Raw genomic sequence first — 15,642 nt, 5'->3', positions numbered from 1 at the left:
GGTACTTGTGTAACAGTGTTCTCTTGAATAAAACCATCATTGGCTCCGAAAATCTAAAGATTCTTACACTATTCCATTGTAATGCCATTTCATGTGGCTCAAGAAGATACAGTAGGGTTTCATAAGATTGAAACCATGACCAAGGTTCAGAATCATTTTATCAATCACAAGTTGAATGATAGACTAAAAAATGATACCTAGGTTATCGAGAAAGACGATTGAAAAGATCTTTAGAAAGACCTTTCAAAAATCAAGAAGTAGAAGCATATCTATCAGGTGGTCTCTCTGGCCTCTAGACACAGACTTTTGAACTACCACTGTACAACCAGGTCGGCTTTAGCTTAGTAACTTGTACAAAGGCTACAATATAGTCGTGGCAACACACGAAGTAAAGCTCTCTTGTATTCACAGAACTAAAAGTAATCTATGAACAATCGAAATCTCCAAACCACCCTCGCCCACACAAAATGTATCATGAGAATTGAAAATAGGTGACTGAGAATGAAGAAACTATCTTCCGTAGATGATAGATACTGTTCAGGGCCAGAATGAGCTATGCCAGGCCTTTCTACCTGCGGGCTGGCCCTTGTGTGTTTACGCAGGGCTCATCGAGCCCTGCTCCCTTTCGTTCACAGCAACCACGGTGTCGTGAGTAACCAGGTTGACAGGGCGCTCGGGCTCATCAATTGATCCCACGCCGAGCTGCCTGTTAGGTGAACGTGAGCGAATCACAGACCGACCAACACGGAACAACGGCGGGTGAGGCGATTCATGCTGAGCTCCACGCTTGCGAGAGCGGTGACTCGGTCCTGAAAGATTCGCACGGGGCGTCGCGGTACTGTGCGTGTGGCGAATGTTTGAAATCGGCACCGGCTCAGGCTCATCAACAGTACTAGTGCTGATAGCGCTGGAGATGGTGCGTGGAAGGTTGTAGCCAGCCTTTCCGACGGGAACTGATAGGCCGTGGACAACCTGGGGTGTTGTTAGAATGAGTATTCTTTAGGATAGAAGGGATGCTAGAAACTCACAATACTGCAGATCACCAAGAACCAAACCACGACGTTGATGGTGTCCATGACTTGCTGGGCATCTTCTCGGACCTTACCATCAACTGTGATTTCCCGGAGGAATTCTCGACTAATAGAGAGGTAGAAGATAGCGCCGACGCCGATGGGTCCGAAAAATCCAACGAATGCTGCGTGGGACACGTGCTCGATTTGATGGATGTATTTGTGCATTGCGAAAATAATTGGCATCCGACGAACAAGCAAGATTAGAATACCCAAGAAAATGAGGCGGTAGATAGGAATGATGTCGTTGTTCAAAAAAGATGACCACGGGCAGACGGCGCCAAACCACATGAAGACCGATAAATTGAGAAGCATATCAATGGTCGGCTGGAGCGAGTCATCCATGGTTTCAAGTCGGAACCAGTCACTAAGCTTTGTCAGTCCTGTTCTTTATGAAATCTGTAACGGTAACATACTCTTGCGTGAAAACATTACCCGCAATAAAACAAGCGAGAAGGTCATCAGTGCCGATAAGACCGCAAGTTCCCACAATAAAGAGCTGGTTCGAGGGGTCAGCAAAAAAGCCCAAAGAATTGAAACCTATCCAGATGAAGAGCAAAGACTCACGGCAAGCGCAATGGCAAAAACCAGGAAACTCTCGCGATCAACATAACGCTTCTCCTCTGCCCAATGGAGAAGTTTCCGAGACAGCCAGCCAACCACTATGCCATATACCACACTCAAGATGATAGTATACAGCCATGTCTCCAGGAACCACTGGCCCATCGCCTTCCCAGCCCATCCACTGTATCCTTCCCCGTTCATACCAACATACTTGAGCAAGTAGATGCCGAAGAAAAGGAAGGGATAACCAAGGCCATCATTAGCACCAGACTCGGCTATAATGATCCGCTGCAGCGGGCGCGGAACATGCTTGTCCGCGAACTTGCCCTTAACAATGGAATTGGACAAGACCGGGTCAGTGGGGGTCACACACGCAGCGACAATGAGTGCATGAAGGAACTGGAGATTGGGAACCATGGCCCAGATAACCAGGCTACTGCATAGCCACATCGCAGCCATCCCAGGGCCAAGTAGAAGCGACAAGCTCCGCCATTCGATTTGGAGATAACGTTTGGGGAGCTGGACACCTGCTAGAACCAACTGCACGCCCAGAACTAGACGGGTGAAGTGCAGAGTGATGGCCTCGAGATTCTGCTCCGAGTGCAAGGCATAATCATCCGGGCGGATAAAATTGGCGGCATGCGGAGAGAATGCGACACCTGCCAGAAGCGAGATCACTGCGGACGAGGTCAGAAGCCATCCATTACAATGGAAATTACGTCAATCGATATAATCACTTACAGGCTTCGGACAGGTAGAATCGCTCCTTGCATAGGTAGGATACCAATCCAAAGAGGGAAATAAAGCCTCCGAGCGTCGCACAGACGATGTTGAAGTTGATCAAGGCGAGAGTCGGCATCTCGCTCTTGGCTTTTGCTCGGCGGCGGGGGTCCCAACAAGGTGGCAACCACTGATAATGATTGAGATGTCGGGGATTGGAGTAAGTCAAATGTCTTGATCGACTTGACAATGATAAGATTCACGGGGGATCTAGAAAGATCCGTGATTGACCTGCTTCGAACTGCCACAAGGGGAAAAAACGTGACAGCGGGGGTAAAAGCAAATGTTAGGCAATCATAGTCTTGAGTTCTTGTATGCGACGCAAGGCGACCATGTGGTGAGATTGAAAGAGTTGAAACAGGAAGAGAGCCACGGTGGAAACTGTGTTCCTTCCTTCTTAGGTGAGTATCTTGTCGAGTGGGACGTGGAGATGGCAGTGGAGGTGGAGGTGAAAGTGGAAGCAAACGGTCGAGTGCGGAGGATAAAATCCCACGCGGTTGACGCGGGTCTTGGCGGGTCGTGATAAAGTTCCGATCCAGATCTCCGAACCATCTCCAATCAAGTACATGACTATGTAATTTTTATTCATTGATCGCTTGTATTGACATCCGCAAATGTGCCAGGAATGCGCCTTGCTGCCTTAACATTACTCCGTGACCTATGCATCTGCATCTACATCTACACCGATAGCTGCTTAGACATGGTTGCACTGCATAATCAAACAACCGTGAACTGGAAACCCGATCTTGGAAATGTTTCATGACTATCGTGGCACTGGGACAAGAAACAGTGAACATGTTCAAAAGTCATCTTCAAATACCGCTGCAGGCACCCTCCGACTGACTTCCAATGCCTCGGCCTTTTGCCTCACTCCTTCGTGGGCTCCATTGACCGCTAGACGATCAGCAGCCTCATTACCAGGGTCGCGATTGTGTCCCTTGATCCACTGGAACAAGGTCTTCACTTTCAACTCATTACGCTCCTCAATCTTCACCAAGATTGACTCGATCAAGTCGCGATTCTCAACTGGCTTGTTGTCCTTGGTCATCCAGTTATTGCGTCGCCAATTTACAAACCAAACTGTCACACAGTCAATCGAATACCGGCTGTCGGTGAAGATTGTAACATCCCGATGACGAGGCGCAATATCAATGGCTCGTAGAATAGCGGTCAGCTCTGCGCGTTGGTTGGTTTGTCGACTTCCCTTGAGTGGCTCCGAGACATTCCTGCTAGGATAATCAATCGTGGGTCAGAATAACTTGGCCATGTTTTGGTTCAATAAACAAAGATCAACAAACCTTGAGTCTCCGGGTCCAAAATATACACCGACCCCAGCCGAGGCCAGCTTGGTACCATTTCGCAGTGAGCTTCCATCTGTGTATATCCGCAACATGCCCGGGATTCCCGCGGCCTGTGTTTTTGTCGCTGCCTTCTTGGCAACTGTCTTGTACACCATCTTGCCGGTGGCTGGATCTAGCAGGACATTGGGATCGAACCCGTCCTCCGCACCTTGTGGCAGAGGTCCGTCACCAGCTACAAACTCGACACCATCTGCGTCCTTGGGATTCTCCGTGGTCATGCCAGGAGCGCCAAATTCAAGTGACGCAATTGCTCCTTCTTTCCCTGCATTCACGAATTCTTCTGCCTCTTCACGCGTCGAGAACTTCCGGTACCGGGGTCGCGTAAACCCGCGGATCTGGTCTTGTGCTTTTGTCCAGTCCGTATACACACCCGGGACCCGGCCTCGTTGGACTCCATAGAATCGTGTGTTTTCGGCGCCGTGTGCTGAAGCATTTGCGGAGGGAACGTTAGCGCCAGATAGAAACGCGGTGGCATCTTCGAAGGTAAGGAAGGATTGAACTGTAAAAGCACGCGTCTGGGGTTAGTCTCCAGCGAAAAGGTAAGGCAGGTCGCGGGACTTGCAGAGCTCGTAAAGCTCGGGGTTGAAGAGCTACCAGGTCACTTACAGATAGCTCCCTTAAAGCCAGTGATTTGAGCCAGGCAGTCAGGCCAGCTGTAGTAAATCCCAGGCTTATTCCCCTTCTTGACCGCATAAAGCTTGTTTCCGGTCGTTCTCTTGCGCTTGGTCCCGGCCGTCGGCGAGGGAGAGGGCTTGGAGCGAGGGGAGGCTTTCGGCCCGGGCGCCGGACTAGGTGAGGGTGTTGTTTCGTTCATCGGGGCGGACTGGGGTTCGTATGCAGTCGATTCGAGTAACTCAGGTACAGCGGAGTGCCTAATAGGTATGAGGGTCACCGAGAAGGGTCTCAGGGTAGGAGAGTCGAGATTGAATCGCGGAAGACCCGCTGGGCCAATTCTCCAGCAGTGCGGAGTGGATTGCGGAAGGCGCCTCGGAAGCAAAAACCAAGACCCCAGGTTTGGGGCTGTGCGACAGACGCGTCTGCTAATTGTGAACGACCCCGAAGTGAACGGGGTTCCTCACGGAGCGGAGAGAGGAGGTGAGTGTCTGTCGAAGGGGGGCGGAGGGGGAAGCTGGTTGTTTCGGACTGAAGTAAATTCAAGAGGAGGGAGGGGGGGGGGGGGGGGTTTGGAATCGGAGGGGGGGGAATCTTGCCTGATTGGGGCCTCCGCAGTGGCTCCCGATAACCTCGTCCTCTCTGCACTTTTGATTTGTCGGATTTTCTGAGATGTAACCAGGATGCCAGCCCTGTAGGTAATTGGCATCTTCTTCTTGGGTGTGATGCTTGAATTCCTGCTTGGCCTTGAGTGTCTTGCTGAATATCCAACCCCAAGGCTTATATCCGTGTTGCTTTTGGAGTACAAATCTTACACTTTGCACTTTGTTGGAGCAATAAGTCTCCTATAAAGAATTAAATAAATGCCTCCCAAAGTAAATTAAGCATATATTGCAAGCCTAGACTCTTCTTAGAATAGAGCTTAACAGGTTAGTATTTCATATCGATCTAGATCCTCTCCATAACCCGTGCAACGGCCAGATTTGCTTCCTGCTGTATACTCTTGATCAACTCCTCAACCGATACAATCTTGTCAATAATTCCCACGCCTGTGCCTCTGTAGAACTTTTTAGTATAGTTCATATAATGTTCTTGCCAAAGGAACACATTGGAAAACTTACGCCCACACGGTGCGCCTCTGATCATCGCCCTTCTCCTTGGCCTCGTTGTATCTTTGGATAATATCTTCATCGCTAGCGCCGCTTTGAGACTCATTATAGCTAATTCCAATAATAGCCCGTCCATCATACTGTCTTGGAAACACATCGGTAGACTGGAAGATGTCGTGCCTGGTTGTCTTGACGGTCGCGACGCCGCCGTCAGTAGCAGCGATGATCGACTCCTTCATAGAGAGAGGAGCTGGGCATTCCGAGGTAGCAATGAACTAGAATCCATTAGCAATTTCCTTAATATCGAAATGGGTCTAGTATACTTACCCTCGTTCCCATAACAATGCCATCGGCACCTGCTTAGGTTAGTATCAACTCGTCATCTTCATAGACCAGGATGCGTGTAACTTACCTAGCCCCAGAGCAGCCACACACCCTCGTCCATCTACAATACCACCTGCAGCCATAATCGCAACCTCATTTGCTCTCGCACTATTTGCCACAAGATCTCGTACTTCAGGCAAAAGCGACATCAAACTTGCCCCCTGAGCCCACTGATGTCCTCCTGCATCAACACCTTGAACAACCAAGACATCAACTCCCTGCTCCAGGGCCTCTTTAGCGGCTTGGACAGTGCCGACTTGAACAAAAATCTTGACATCCCAATGACCCTTGCTCTGCACTTTGCGTATTGCCTCGATGAGAGGTTGATGATCAGCGTCTGATTTGGGGAATGACAACCAAACCGCTGCGACCCTATGCTTTTCGAGAATGGCAACGGCATTTTCTTCGAATCCTGTTGGTGTGAACGTGATGAATCCAATGCCAAGAGGCAGGGTTCGTGTTGAAGCGATGGTCCCAAGCTCAGCACGCGCTTGTGTCAGACGTGTATCTAGGTTCTTGAGCTGTGTTGATTCGGGTCCGAATTCAAACCCGCCCCCGATGAAGCCTATAGTGTTGTTAACGAGCTGGACCAAGCGAGCCGGTCAGATCCGGTTGACTAGCAATCAAGGTAACTGAGAGTTTGGTCAAAGTAGCTTATCTCGGATCTTGTAAGCATACCTAATCCGCCAGCTCTGGTGACAGCACCGGCCAGGCGACAATCCGTGAATCCAAGCATTGGTGCGTTCGCGATGAATGGGGTTGTTGTGTGGGGAAACCATTGCTTCAAAAGACGCTCTGGGAAGCTAGTTGGCGCCATATTTCAATGTCTATGGTGTAATGGTGAGACTTTGTAATCTCAAGACTGATTTTCAGATGTGGCAAGGAAATTATTGCAAGGAAACAACTTTAAGTTGAAAAAAGAATCGTGGATAAATAAATATCTCAGGGTGCCTGAAAGGTTCCCCGCTCGCGGCATAAGCAGGTTGACTAATAACACGCTCTCCGGGCATCGATCTCCATACCGACAGTGACACAAATTATATTCTTTAGGACCAAAAATTCAAGCCCGCTGTCATTTGAACAGGCGAGGTTTCATTTAAAAAACACCGCCCTGTCTCCCATCAGCAAGGAAATCAAGGCAGCATATACCTCTTGTTCCCAAGAGCGCTGATCGCCCAGCTCATTCAACCTTTCCCCCGCCAGATCAACGGGGGTAAGCCCTAGATCATCACAGACCGATACATCCGCTCCCTTCTCCACCAGGAGCTCGGCTGCCTTGAGGTTTCCGGCTTCGACGGCCATGTGAAGTGCAGTTCGCCCATGGATCTGACAGCGAATATTCAAATGTGTTTCCGGATCTCCCCACTTCTGCAACAGTTCGTGCATAATGTCCCGGTTAACAACCATGTCATATTCCTCTCGGGACAGGGCGCTGCCATTTGACTCGTCCGGTACTCGATGCGTTATGCCTTTATGAGCCCAGGCGGCGCGGTGAAGTACGCTCACTTGTCGGGCGGGCTCTACGATGAATTCTATGGCGTTGCTTTTGGGACACTGCTCGATAAGATATCTTAGACGCGGTATTGTGTGTTGTGACGAAGCGGCGACGATCTGGCCAAGGATAGTGGTGGGGAATTCCAGAGAAAGTAACCCAGAGCTGACACACAAGGCGTTGGGATCTGCACCGTGCTCGAGGAAGGTGGTAGCTAGATTGAACGCATTATGTTGGACTGCGACGAGCAATGGTGTTTCCGCTGGACCGTTCGAGTCATTGGTGTCGCTGCTAGGAATGCCGTCAATGAGCAGGCCAGTTTCGATAAGGAACGGCACCAGCTCTGAGTAGTCTGTGTTGTGCCCGGCAATTGCAAGGATGTGGAAGCCTGTCCAGTTCATTTCATCGCTGAAAGGGTTCTTGGCTAATGCTTTCGGATCAGCTCCGTTCGTGACTAGGAGCTCAACGAGCGATTTCCGATTCCACCGTATCGCCTCCAGTACTGGTGTACGCCAGTCCTCCCGCGCCGGTCGATTGATATCGCTTGGGTCATACACGCCAGGACGGGACTGGCCAGCGTTGGAATGTATGTTGAGTGACTCGACCAAGCTCTTGCCCTCGTCGGATAAAAGATACTCGACAACTTCATCATGGCCCTCGCTGACAGCGTAGTAGAGTAAATGAGTGTCAAATCCTCCCATTCCCGTCATAAAGACAATACCTTTCGATTTTCGTAGGCAGAAATCCAAGAACCTGTGCAGTCGCTCCTTGTATCTCGCACCATGTCGGAGAATCATCGAAAATGTATCTGCAGAGTGTACACCGGCTCGGATAATGGGCTCGAGACTATAGGTAGTCTTCGCTTCGTCGAGTGCTTCCAGCATCAACTCCAGGCATTCGAGATGGTGATAGTAGGCCGCGTATTCCAGTGGTGAGGGTCCAACAAGATTAGTCGCTCGATCGAGACAAATCATCGCATCGGATGCCTTGTTCAGGAGGAATTGAATAATGCGTGCCCGGTTGTGATGAACAGCCCAGTTGAGAGGCGTACCGGGAATCTGATGATCGACCTCGATTGTGGGCCAAAATACAGAGTGCGCGACCTTCTCACGGGTAAACACTCTTAGATCAGCACCTCCTTGAATGAGCGCCCCTCCGATTACATCAATGTCGTCATCTTTGAAAGAGACCAGCCAGTGCAGACATGATTCCCCATTGAGAGCAACAATGGAAGCGTTTGCGCCGAGTTCGACTAGTCTGAGGACAGTAGCCACCTGTCCAGCTCGAGAGGCACACAGAAGTGGAGTCTCTCTTTTATCATTGAGCTGATCAAGAGTAAGGCCTGGGAAGTTAGCCAAAAGGGTTTCGATGGCTTGTATTCGGCCAGTATTGGCTGCCATGTGTAATATACCGTCTCCCCGTTTGTTCACCTTATAATCAGCGATCCGATTCAAGTTCTTGAAGTTCTGAACAAGGACTTCTTGATTGTCCAAGGTGCGAACCCATTGATCATACACGTAGCCATGGAGCATCTCTTTCGCATGGAAAAAGTTGCCTCCAACGCCTGCAAGCACGTCGCGGATGAGAGTCTCAATCTCAGGGTATTTGTCAGGCGCCACCTCCTTGAGATCCATAGCAGCCATTCGTGAACCATCCAATGCCATTTGAATCAAGTTGGTAATCATGGATTCGCTTGTCACGAAGTTTGGATTGAGAAACTTCCAGATACGGTATGCATATGCGCGCGAAGGAGGGTGCTTGTAGTTGGCATTTGAACATATCTGGAAAAGGCGTTTGGCCTCTTCAAGGTTGACTTTGGTACCGTAGCCATTGATATAGTAGGATGTAAGAACGAAACAGTCGGGCGCGTTGACCCGCTGCTGAGATAGTAATCCCTCAACTTTGGCGCGGAAGCTCTGGAACACAAAGGATTGCACCGCTGGCTCGAGCTCTCTCATCTGCTGCCATGACAGAACGTGATGCTATATTGATATGAAGAATATTAGCTACCCTCTGATCAATGCGACGGGAGTATGCGGACTACCTACATCGTAGCTCATGCGGAGAAGGATGTCTCTGCCATTCTCCTGGGGTCTGTTAGCAAACAAAGGTGCCTTAGAAAATTTCTTCCACATTCTGACAGGGTAAATTTACTTACCCCAGCTGTGGCTGGATATTTCCTGTGAGCGCATTGAGGGCCTCGTGCAAGTTTCGCTTCGCGGGATCGATGCTAAGACATTTCCCTAGAGCAGATGGCATCCGCCCGTAGAAGTCATCTCCCGTTGCCCATTGTAGAAGAAGGCCAAGCAGAGCTTCTGCAACTTGAGGATATCTGAGGCAAGGCACTAAATACCGCATGACAGGTTCCCAGGCTGTTGTTGACAAGCTGGCGCCGGGTTGACCTGCTTCCTGAGTGCCCGTAGTACCCATTGCCGCTTGAATGTTAAACATTGCTTCCGCGAGCCAAGCCGTTGACAACTCTGCGGAAGAGTATTTACTTTTTGACAAGATATAGGAGATAAACCAATTCTCCAGTGATGTATTTTGTACTGGCTGATCTTCCTCTTTGATTCGTTCAAGCTCTTGGAGGTATGCTTCTCCCTTTAGGGTGGAACTGACCCAGAAGCGAAATGGATCCTGGCCATCTGTTGCCAGGCGCCACAAAAGTAGACCGTAAGAGTAAACATCTGTAGCCTGGAGGAGATCTTTGGGAACTGGAGATTTTGCTTCGGGGGCTTTCCATGTTCTCGTTCCACCAACGTACACATCTTTTTTCGCCGCTTCTCCAACCATAGAGAAACCAAAATCCGAGATCTTCGCTACATATTCCTTCTCTGGATCGCTAAAGACGAGAATATTCTCTGATTTCATGTCCCCGTGTATAATTCCGCAGCGGTGCAGCATGCTGAGGCCTTCGCCAATGTCAATTGCAAGCCGGCTTCTGACAATAGGAGCGAGCTCCGTTGTCTGCTGGAGTTGCGCCAGATTGCCTCGATCGGCAAGTTCAACCACCAGAACGGGTAATCGATGGGATGGGTCAAAGTGGTTCGCACCCCAAGCAAGACCGAGCAACTTGACGATGTTGGGATGACTTTGGAGAGGCGGATGCCTCAGTGAGTACAATTCCATTAATGCCGCTTTCATTGCATGGCGTGTCTGTGGTGTAGGTGTTCCATCCTCCATGAAGGCGACACTTGCAATTTTGTAAACAACATGTTTAGGTCGGGTCTCTCGAGCTTGAGGCATACTTATTGATAAGCCGTCTAGCATGTGGGTTATTGACCTTTCTGGCGCTGGTGGTATGGCTCTCTTGAATGTCGTGAATGAAGCGCCATGGCCAATTGTGACCGATTGATCTACCGCGAGGGGCTCCAAGTACAATGGCGGGATCTGCGATCGGCCATGGAAGCTAACCGGACCAAAGACACTGACGAAGTCATAGACATGAGGGACAAATGTTCCCTCGAACCATGGCTCAACTGGTGACTGGGGAGGCTGTACTGAGGGCTGCGTTGATTCACTTATAGCTTCTGACGATGGAGGTAGCGATGTTAGAGATCGTCCAGAGAGTGAACTTGAGGCCATTTCGAGCGATTTTCGCTTGATCGGAAGTTTAGTGAGACTCTTTCTTGTCTTCAACTTTTTTCAAGTTTCTAGGTCTCGCAGAAGCAGGATCACTTGACATTGACCAGTTCTGTTATTTGTTCTCCAAGCGCCCGCGGGCGTGCTTGCGGCTGAGAATACGAGACGCCACCTAGACGAGCCTGACTTGCCAGCATATTGGACTCGATAACTTTGCATGACTAAATCCTTGGACAGTTTCAACGCCCAATGAGCTGAGCGGAGTTTGACTGGGGTGTTCAAGAAACCAGAGCAGATAGGTATCAGGCAACCACCTATTGGCCAAATGGGTCTTTTATGCCGACCGAAACCTTCCTCCATGACCGTACGTTAAAAGTCACTCAAATCAAGAGACTCCTAGAGCTTGACCACCTCAAGTCCCCGAAAGGAAAATATTCCACTCCAAGAATCTATGTAATCGTGTTTGAAGGTGCATCATGGACCCAGTTTCAGCAGCCGGAATCTCCCTTTCAGTAGTATCGCTATCCTTTCAAGTATTTGCAGGTTGTGTGAAAGGATTTGTGCTACTGTCAACTGCACAGAACTTTGGCAAAGATGCCTCCTTCCTTCGAACCATGCTCAGTGTGGAGGAGTATCGCTTTGTCCAGTGGGCAGATACAGTAGGCCTGACTGCCCCAGACGGCAAAATGCTGCCTCAGATCAACCAAGTGCTCGCGGAAGAGCTGATGGTACAGCTGAGAGATAGGCTGGACTGCGACAAATTGAAGGAGCGGTATTCAATTGACCTTCAACCTGCTAATGTCGCCGGTCAAGCACCAAACAAAAACACGGAGGGAGGGTCGCAGGCCCCGGTCATTCTGTCCCATGCAGTCTCCGATGAGCGGCGAACAGAAATTCTGGAACGCGCCAAATTGATCCAGTATAAGACCGGGCTGCCCAAGCGTCTCTGGTGGGCGGCAATGGAGAAGTCAAAATTTCAGACTCTCGTTCGAGACGTGAGACAAATTGTGGATGCGCTTTGGAATCTGCTCGAGCCGATTCGGCAGAGAGAACTCGCCCAACAGGTTGGCCGCACGCTGACGGCAGTCGTGGACATGAGCCACGACATTGAAACCTTGAAAGGCCTGCAGGCTAGTTTAAATTGGAAGACAACGGATTTCCCTGGCGAAGCGATTCTCTCTGCCGCAGTTGGCTTGAAAGTGGTGCGCGAGCAGCTTCCTGACGACAGCAGTGAATCAACCAGTGTCCAACCACTAGAATACGAACCTCCCCAACATTTACATAGAAGTCTTCTCAAACGGCCTACAACCAAGCCAGGCGCCAGTGGAGCATTTATCGCAGAGTATGACAAAAAACCGGTGTTATGCGAGGCCAAGCTAGTTCATGGACGGCTCAAGTCAAAGCTCCGATTGCGATCCGAGAATCTAGCACGATTGCTTTCTTTGCCCAAAAGTCCCGGTTTCCTGACCTTGAGATGTCTTGGGTTTCTGGAAGACATGGATGAGTTTGTCTTCCTGTATGAGTATCCGCCTGCGGCGGACATCTCGATCCCGCCACGATCTCTTCAAGACTTGCTCCGCGACTCCAAGATGAGGTCTCCAAGTGTTACAGCAAGATTAAAATTGGCGCTGGAGATCTGCAAGACACTGTTGACTGTGCACACCGCAGGCTGGCTACACAAGAACATCCGCTCTGAGAACATTCTGTTCTTCACGGAAAGAACAAACTCAAGCAATAGCTCTCAAACTCTGACGCAGCCATATCTGACCGGATTTGCCTTCTCGCGTGCTGATTCCCCCGTTGAGATCAGTGATCAGGCCTCCGAAGATCCCATTTTAGACATCTATCGGCATCCGCAAGCCCTTGGTGAGCCGTCCGTCTCGTACGCTATGTACATGGATCACTACTCTCTTGGAATGGTCCTCACCGAGATCGCTGAATGGCGTTCGCTAAAGCATATCATCAAGAAACATGTTGATGTCACCAAGAGCGAAATTGATGTACCACTTTCGGCTTTGGCTGGGATCCATGACTGGTTTGTCCGAGAGCTGGTGGAACGTGGACAAATCGAATTCCGCATGGGAGAGGTTTATGGAAATGCTATTTCCTGGCTCACAAGCTTTCGGTGTGGAGGTTTGGGACAGCATAATAGTACCCAACACCTTCTCGCTTTCCAGCAGTTTGTGAATGAGCTGGGCTACTGTCGGGTGTAGTTGCGTGCGCTCAAAAATTGACATTCCTGACTATGTAGGGCGTGTTAGTGTGATGGCTTATTCGTGTTGTGTTGAAAATGTCATGCCATTTCGCTTCCTTCTCCTCCTAGGGCCGGCTGGATTGAAGCATTGAAAAAGCCAGACTGAGCCAATTTTGTAGACCAATCGAATACCTGAGTACAAAGTCGAATTATCCGCAAGAAAAAGTCATCACCGGGGAACCTTTGACCCAGCAGTGATTCAAACCAAGACTTGGAACAGCGTAGCTGATCTATCAGGACACAACATAGATCTGATCCTAGTGCATATATGCGCTTTGACCATCTAACAGTCCTTGCTGCAACAATAGTGTCATGGCTGAGGGAATTGATGGTGACAAGGAAATAAGGACAGGAAAAAAGGATCTTTTACGATCAAAGGACAAGATGAAAAGAAGGAAAAACGAAGGGGGATAAGGCAGAGGCTTGGAAATTTTGTTCTCAGAATGAGGATAATGAGAAGAAATCTCTTGATGAGATAATCTCCTCCACTACTGTAGTTATATTAGGTTCATCTTTTTCTTCAATGCTTAAAGTGAATTTTCGACCCCACTCGCCCTGCCAACCAATCTCGTATTTCCTTCACCCGCATTTTGCCTCCTTTTAAGGTTAGCCCTGTCGATCGCCGATGCGACTCGTATACGGTGAGGCTAGCGTGAAGAAAGGAGACTATTTTTAGCGACATACTCGGGAAATAATTACGACATCGTGTTCGTCTCAATCTTCAAGACTGGAGTAGGTTGTCGATCATGCTCGGTTTGCCAAGCAATCTCGTGTTTTCCTTGTACTCCGTACTCGATCTCCTTTATTTTAGGTTAGACCCTGGCGATCGCCGGTGCGGTTCGTATATTGGGACTATTTTTGGCGGATGATATACCTCTCTGGAGCTTTCGGCCCCAGATCGTATTCACCCCGGATGTTTGATATGGGTGATTTTTTGGCCCCAATGTAGGATTGATCCCGAGAAGCAAGTAACATCATTCCCGTATTGTGAGAAAATAGGCTAAGAAAGGCTAATTACGAGCTCCTCGCGGATGAGAATTGGAGTCCTGGAACCACCAGCTCAAATGCATCAATCACGTTTCGTATAGTTACATGTCTTCGATGGAGACCATCGTATTGTTTAGTGCGAGACGTCCATCTCAACTTTCCTAAACGAGCCTCTCAGCACTAAATTTAGACAAATTCGTCTAGACGATGTTCATGTTCGTTGGTTTTCTATCCCACTGTGACTAGCACCTGATGAAGATCGAGGCACCAGTCAAGGTATAAGTATCCAGGTCCAGTCCAAAGCTCAAACATTTTTCTGCAAGCAACAAGCTCCTCAACTCTCCTCATCTCCTTCTCAATCCAGAGATCCCACCGGCGAATACACAATCCAAAGACACAACAGTCCTCAGAAACAGCGCGACATTAAAGAAAGATCACCAATACCGAACTAGTTGCACCAATTCGCCATCATGCAGCTCACCAACTTGGCTCTGACTCTAGCTGCGGCTTTCTCCATGGCCAACGCGTACGCAATCTCTGGTGATGGAGTCAACTGTCGCACCGGTCCCTCCACGAACGATGCTGTTGTCACGAGCTACCCCAAGGGTACCGATGTAAAGATCACTTGCCAGACTCATGGTGAAAACGTCAAGGGCAGCACTATCTGGGACAAGACTTCCGATGGCTGCTATGTCACCGACTACTACGTCAAGACAGGCTCCAGCAGCATGGTCACCGGTGAATGTGGTGGTGGCAGCTCTGGCGGTGGCACCTCATCCTACAATGGCAAGATCAGCCGCAAGGAGATTATCTCCCGTGGTGAATTCTGGGTCTCGCGCCACATCCCTTACTCCATGAACGCCGAATACCCGGATCCTCAAGGACGCGAATACCGCACAGACTGCTCGGGCTTCGTTAGCATGGCTCTCCACGCAAATTCTCCCGGCTACAACACCGTCAGTCTCCCTGAGATTGCTAAGGCCATCTCTTGGGATGACCTCCAGCCTGGTGACTTTGTCGGTACCCTCGGACCCGGCACCGGCGGTGCTGCCGGCCACGTCACTCTGTTCCATTCGTGGGCCGACAGTTCCAAGAAGGAGTACAACACTCTCGAGTGCCGGGGCACCTACGGCTGCGTCGCTTACAAGCGCGCTGTTGGTTGGAAGGATGGCAGTTTCACGGCCAAGCCCTACCGGTACATCCGTGTTGTGGACTAAGTCTGAACATGAATGCAATTCTGGGTTTGAGCATGAGTGGAACCAACCATTGGGTACATGTATAGCACGTTGGATGGCGACGGCGGTTTAACAAGCAGGGGATGAATAGTTCGAAGCTTTAACAGTGGATGAAACGGGCCGAAAGCATGTGTGTGTATTTAGATTGTCTTCTATATTCTTCTTATTATTCCTTTTATAAATTCGAGATCTCTGTGAATACCATCATTCAC

The 15,642-nt window shown here is 49.6% G+C and overlaps 6 protein-coding genes across 6 annotated transcripts; 2 read left to right on the top strand and 4 right to left on the bottom strand.

Annotated features, from left to right (window-relative positions):
* Window positions 1-394: 394 nt before the first annotated feature.
* N7473_000458 (putative Na/H antiporter) lies at window positions 395-2,857 on the bottom strand. The gene is made up of 5 exons (XM_057146398.1): window positions 2,376-2,857; window positions 1,638-2,311; window positions 1,487-1,569; window positions 1,029-1,437; window positions 395-972 (listed from the first exon to the last, which is right to left on the bottom strand). Exons 1-5 carry the CDS (start codon window positions 2,491-2,493, stop codon window positions 595-597), a joined length of 1,662 nt encoding a protein of 553 aa, XP_057014284.1. The 5' UTR covers window positions 2,494-2,857; the 3' UTR covers window positions 395-594.
* Window positions 2,858-3,213: 356 nt separating this feature from the next.
* On the bottom strand, window positions 3,214-4,589 carry N7473_000457 (RNA-DNA hybrid ribonuclease; the record flags this gene model as incomplete). Its single annotated transcript, XM_057146397.1, has 3 exons — window positions 3,214-3,640; window positions 3,713-4,274; window positions 4,382-4,589. The coding sequence occupies 3 exons, from the start codon at window positions 4,587-4,589 to the stop codon at window positions 3,214-3,216; spliced, it is 1,197 nt and encodes a 398-aa protein (XP_057014283.1).
* Window positions 4,590-5,335: 746 nt separating this feature from the next.
* N7473_000456 (nitronate monooxygenase) lies at window positions 5,336-6,697 on the bottom strand (the record flags this gene model as incomplete). Its single annotated transcript, XM_057146396.1, has 5 exons — window positions 5,336-5,444; window positions 5,509-5,771; window positions 5,824-5,852; window positions 5,909-6,445; window positions 6,559-6,697. The coding sequence occupies 5 exons, from the start codon at window positions 6,695-6,697 to the stop codon at window positions 5,336-5,338; spliced, it is 1,077 nt and encodes a 358-aa protein (XP_057014282.1).
* Window positions 6,698-6,972: 275 nt separating this feature from the next.
* N7473_000455 (ankyrin repeat domain-containing protein) lies at window positions 6,973-9,631 on the bottom strand (the record flags this gene model as incomplete). Its single annotated transcript, XM_057146395.1, has 3 exons — window positions 6,973-9,354; window positions 9,421-9,466; window positions 9,531-9,631. 3 exons carry the CDS (start codon window positions 9,629-9,631, stop codon window positions 6,973-6,975), a joined length of 2,529 nt encoding a protein of 842 aa, XP_057014281.1.
* Window positions 9,632-11,279: 1,648 nt separating this feature from the next.
* On the top strand, window positions 11,280-13,167 carry N7473_000454 (prion-inhibition and propagation domain-containing protein; the record flags this gene model as incomplete). The annotated part of the gene is made up of 2 exons (XM_057146394.1): window positions 11,280-11,318; window positions 11,536-13,167. 2 exons carry the CDS (start codon window positions 11,280-11,282, stop codon window positions 13,165-13,167), a joined length of 1,671 nt encoding a protein of 556 aa, XP_057014280.1.
* A 1,498-nt stretch (window positions 13,168-14,665) lies between these two features.
* On the top strand, window positions 14,666-15,412 carry N7473_000453 (putative NlpC/P60-like cell-wall peptidase; the record flags this gene model as incomplete). Its single annotated transcript, XM_057146393.1, has 1 exon — window positions 14,666-15,412. One exon carries the CDS (start codon window positions 14,666-14,668, stop codon window positions 15,410-15,412), a length of 747 nt encoding a protein of 248 aa, XP_057014279.1.
* Between the last annotated feature and the right edge of the window lie 230 nt (window positions 15,413-15,642).

This window comes from Penicillium subrubescens (genome assembly GCF_028828155.1).
Source record: "Penicillium subrubescens strain IBT 31985 chromosome Unknown utg000001l_segment0_segment0, whole genome shotgun sequence".
Lineage (NCBI taxonomy): Eukaryota > Fungi > Ascomycota > Eurotiomycetes > Eurotiales > Aspergillaceae > Penicillium > Penicillium subrubescens.
This window is presented reverse-complemented; position numbering and strand designations above follow the sequence as displayed.

Excerpts from the sequence above, each read along its gene's own strand:
- N7473_000458 (XM_057146398.1), bottom strand. The coding sequence starts at position 2,493 with ATGCCGACTCTCGCCTTGATCAACTTCAACATCGTCTGTGCGACGCTC. Across the intron at positions 1,570-1,637 it reads TTTTTGCCATTGCGCTTGCC|CTCTTTATTGTGGGAACTTG; the intron begins GTGAGTCTTTGC and ends CCCTCGAACCAG. Across the intron at positions 1,438-1,486 it reads GGTAATGTTTTCACGCAAGA|TGACTGGTTCCGACTTGAAA; the intron begins GTATGTTACCGT and ends GACAAAGCTTAG.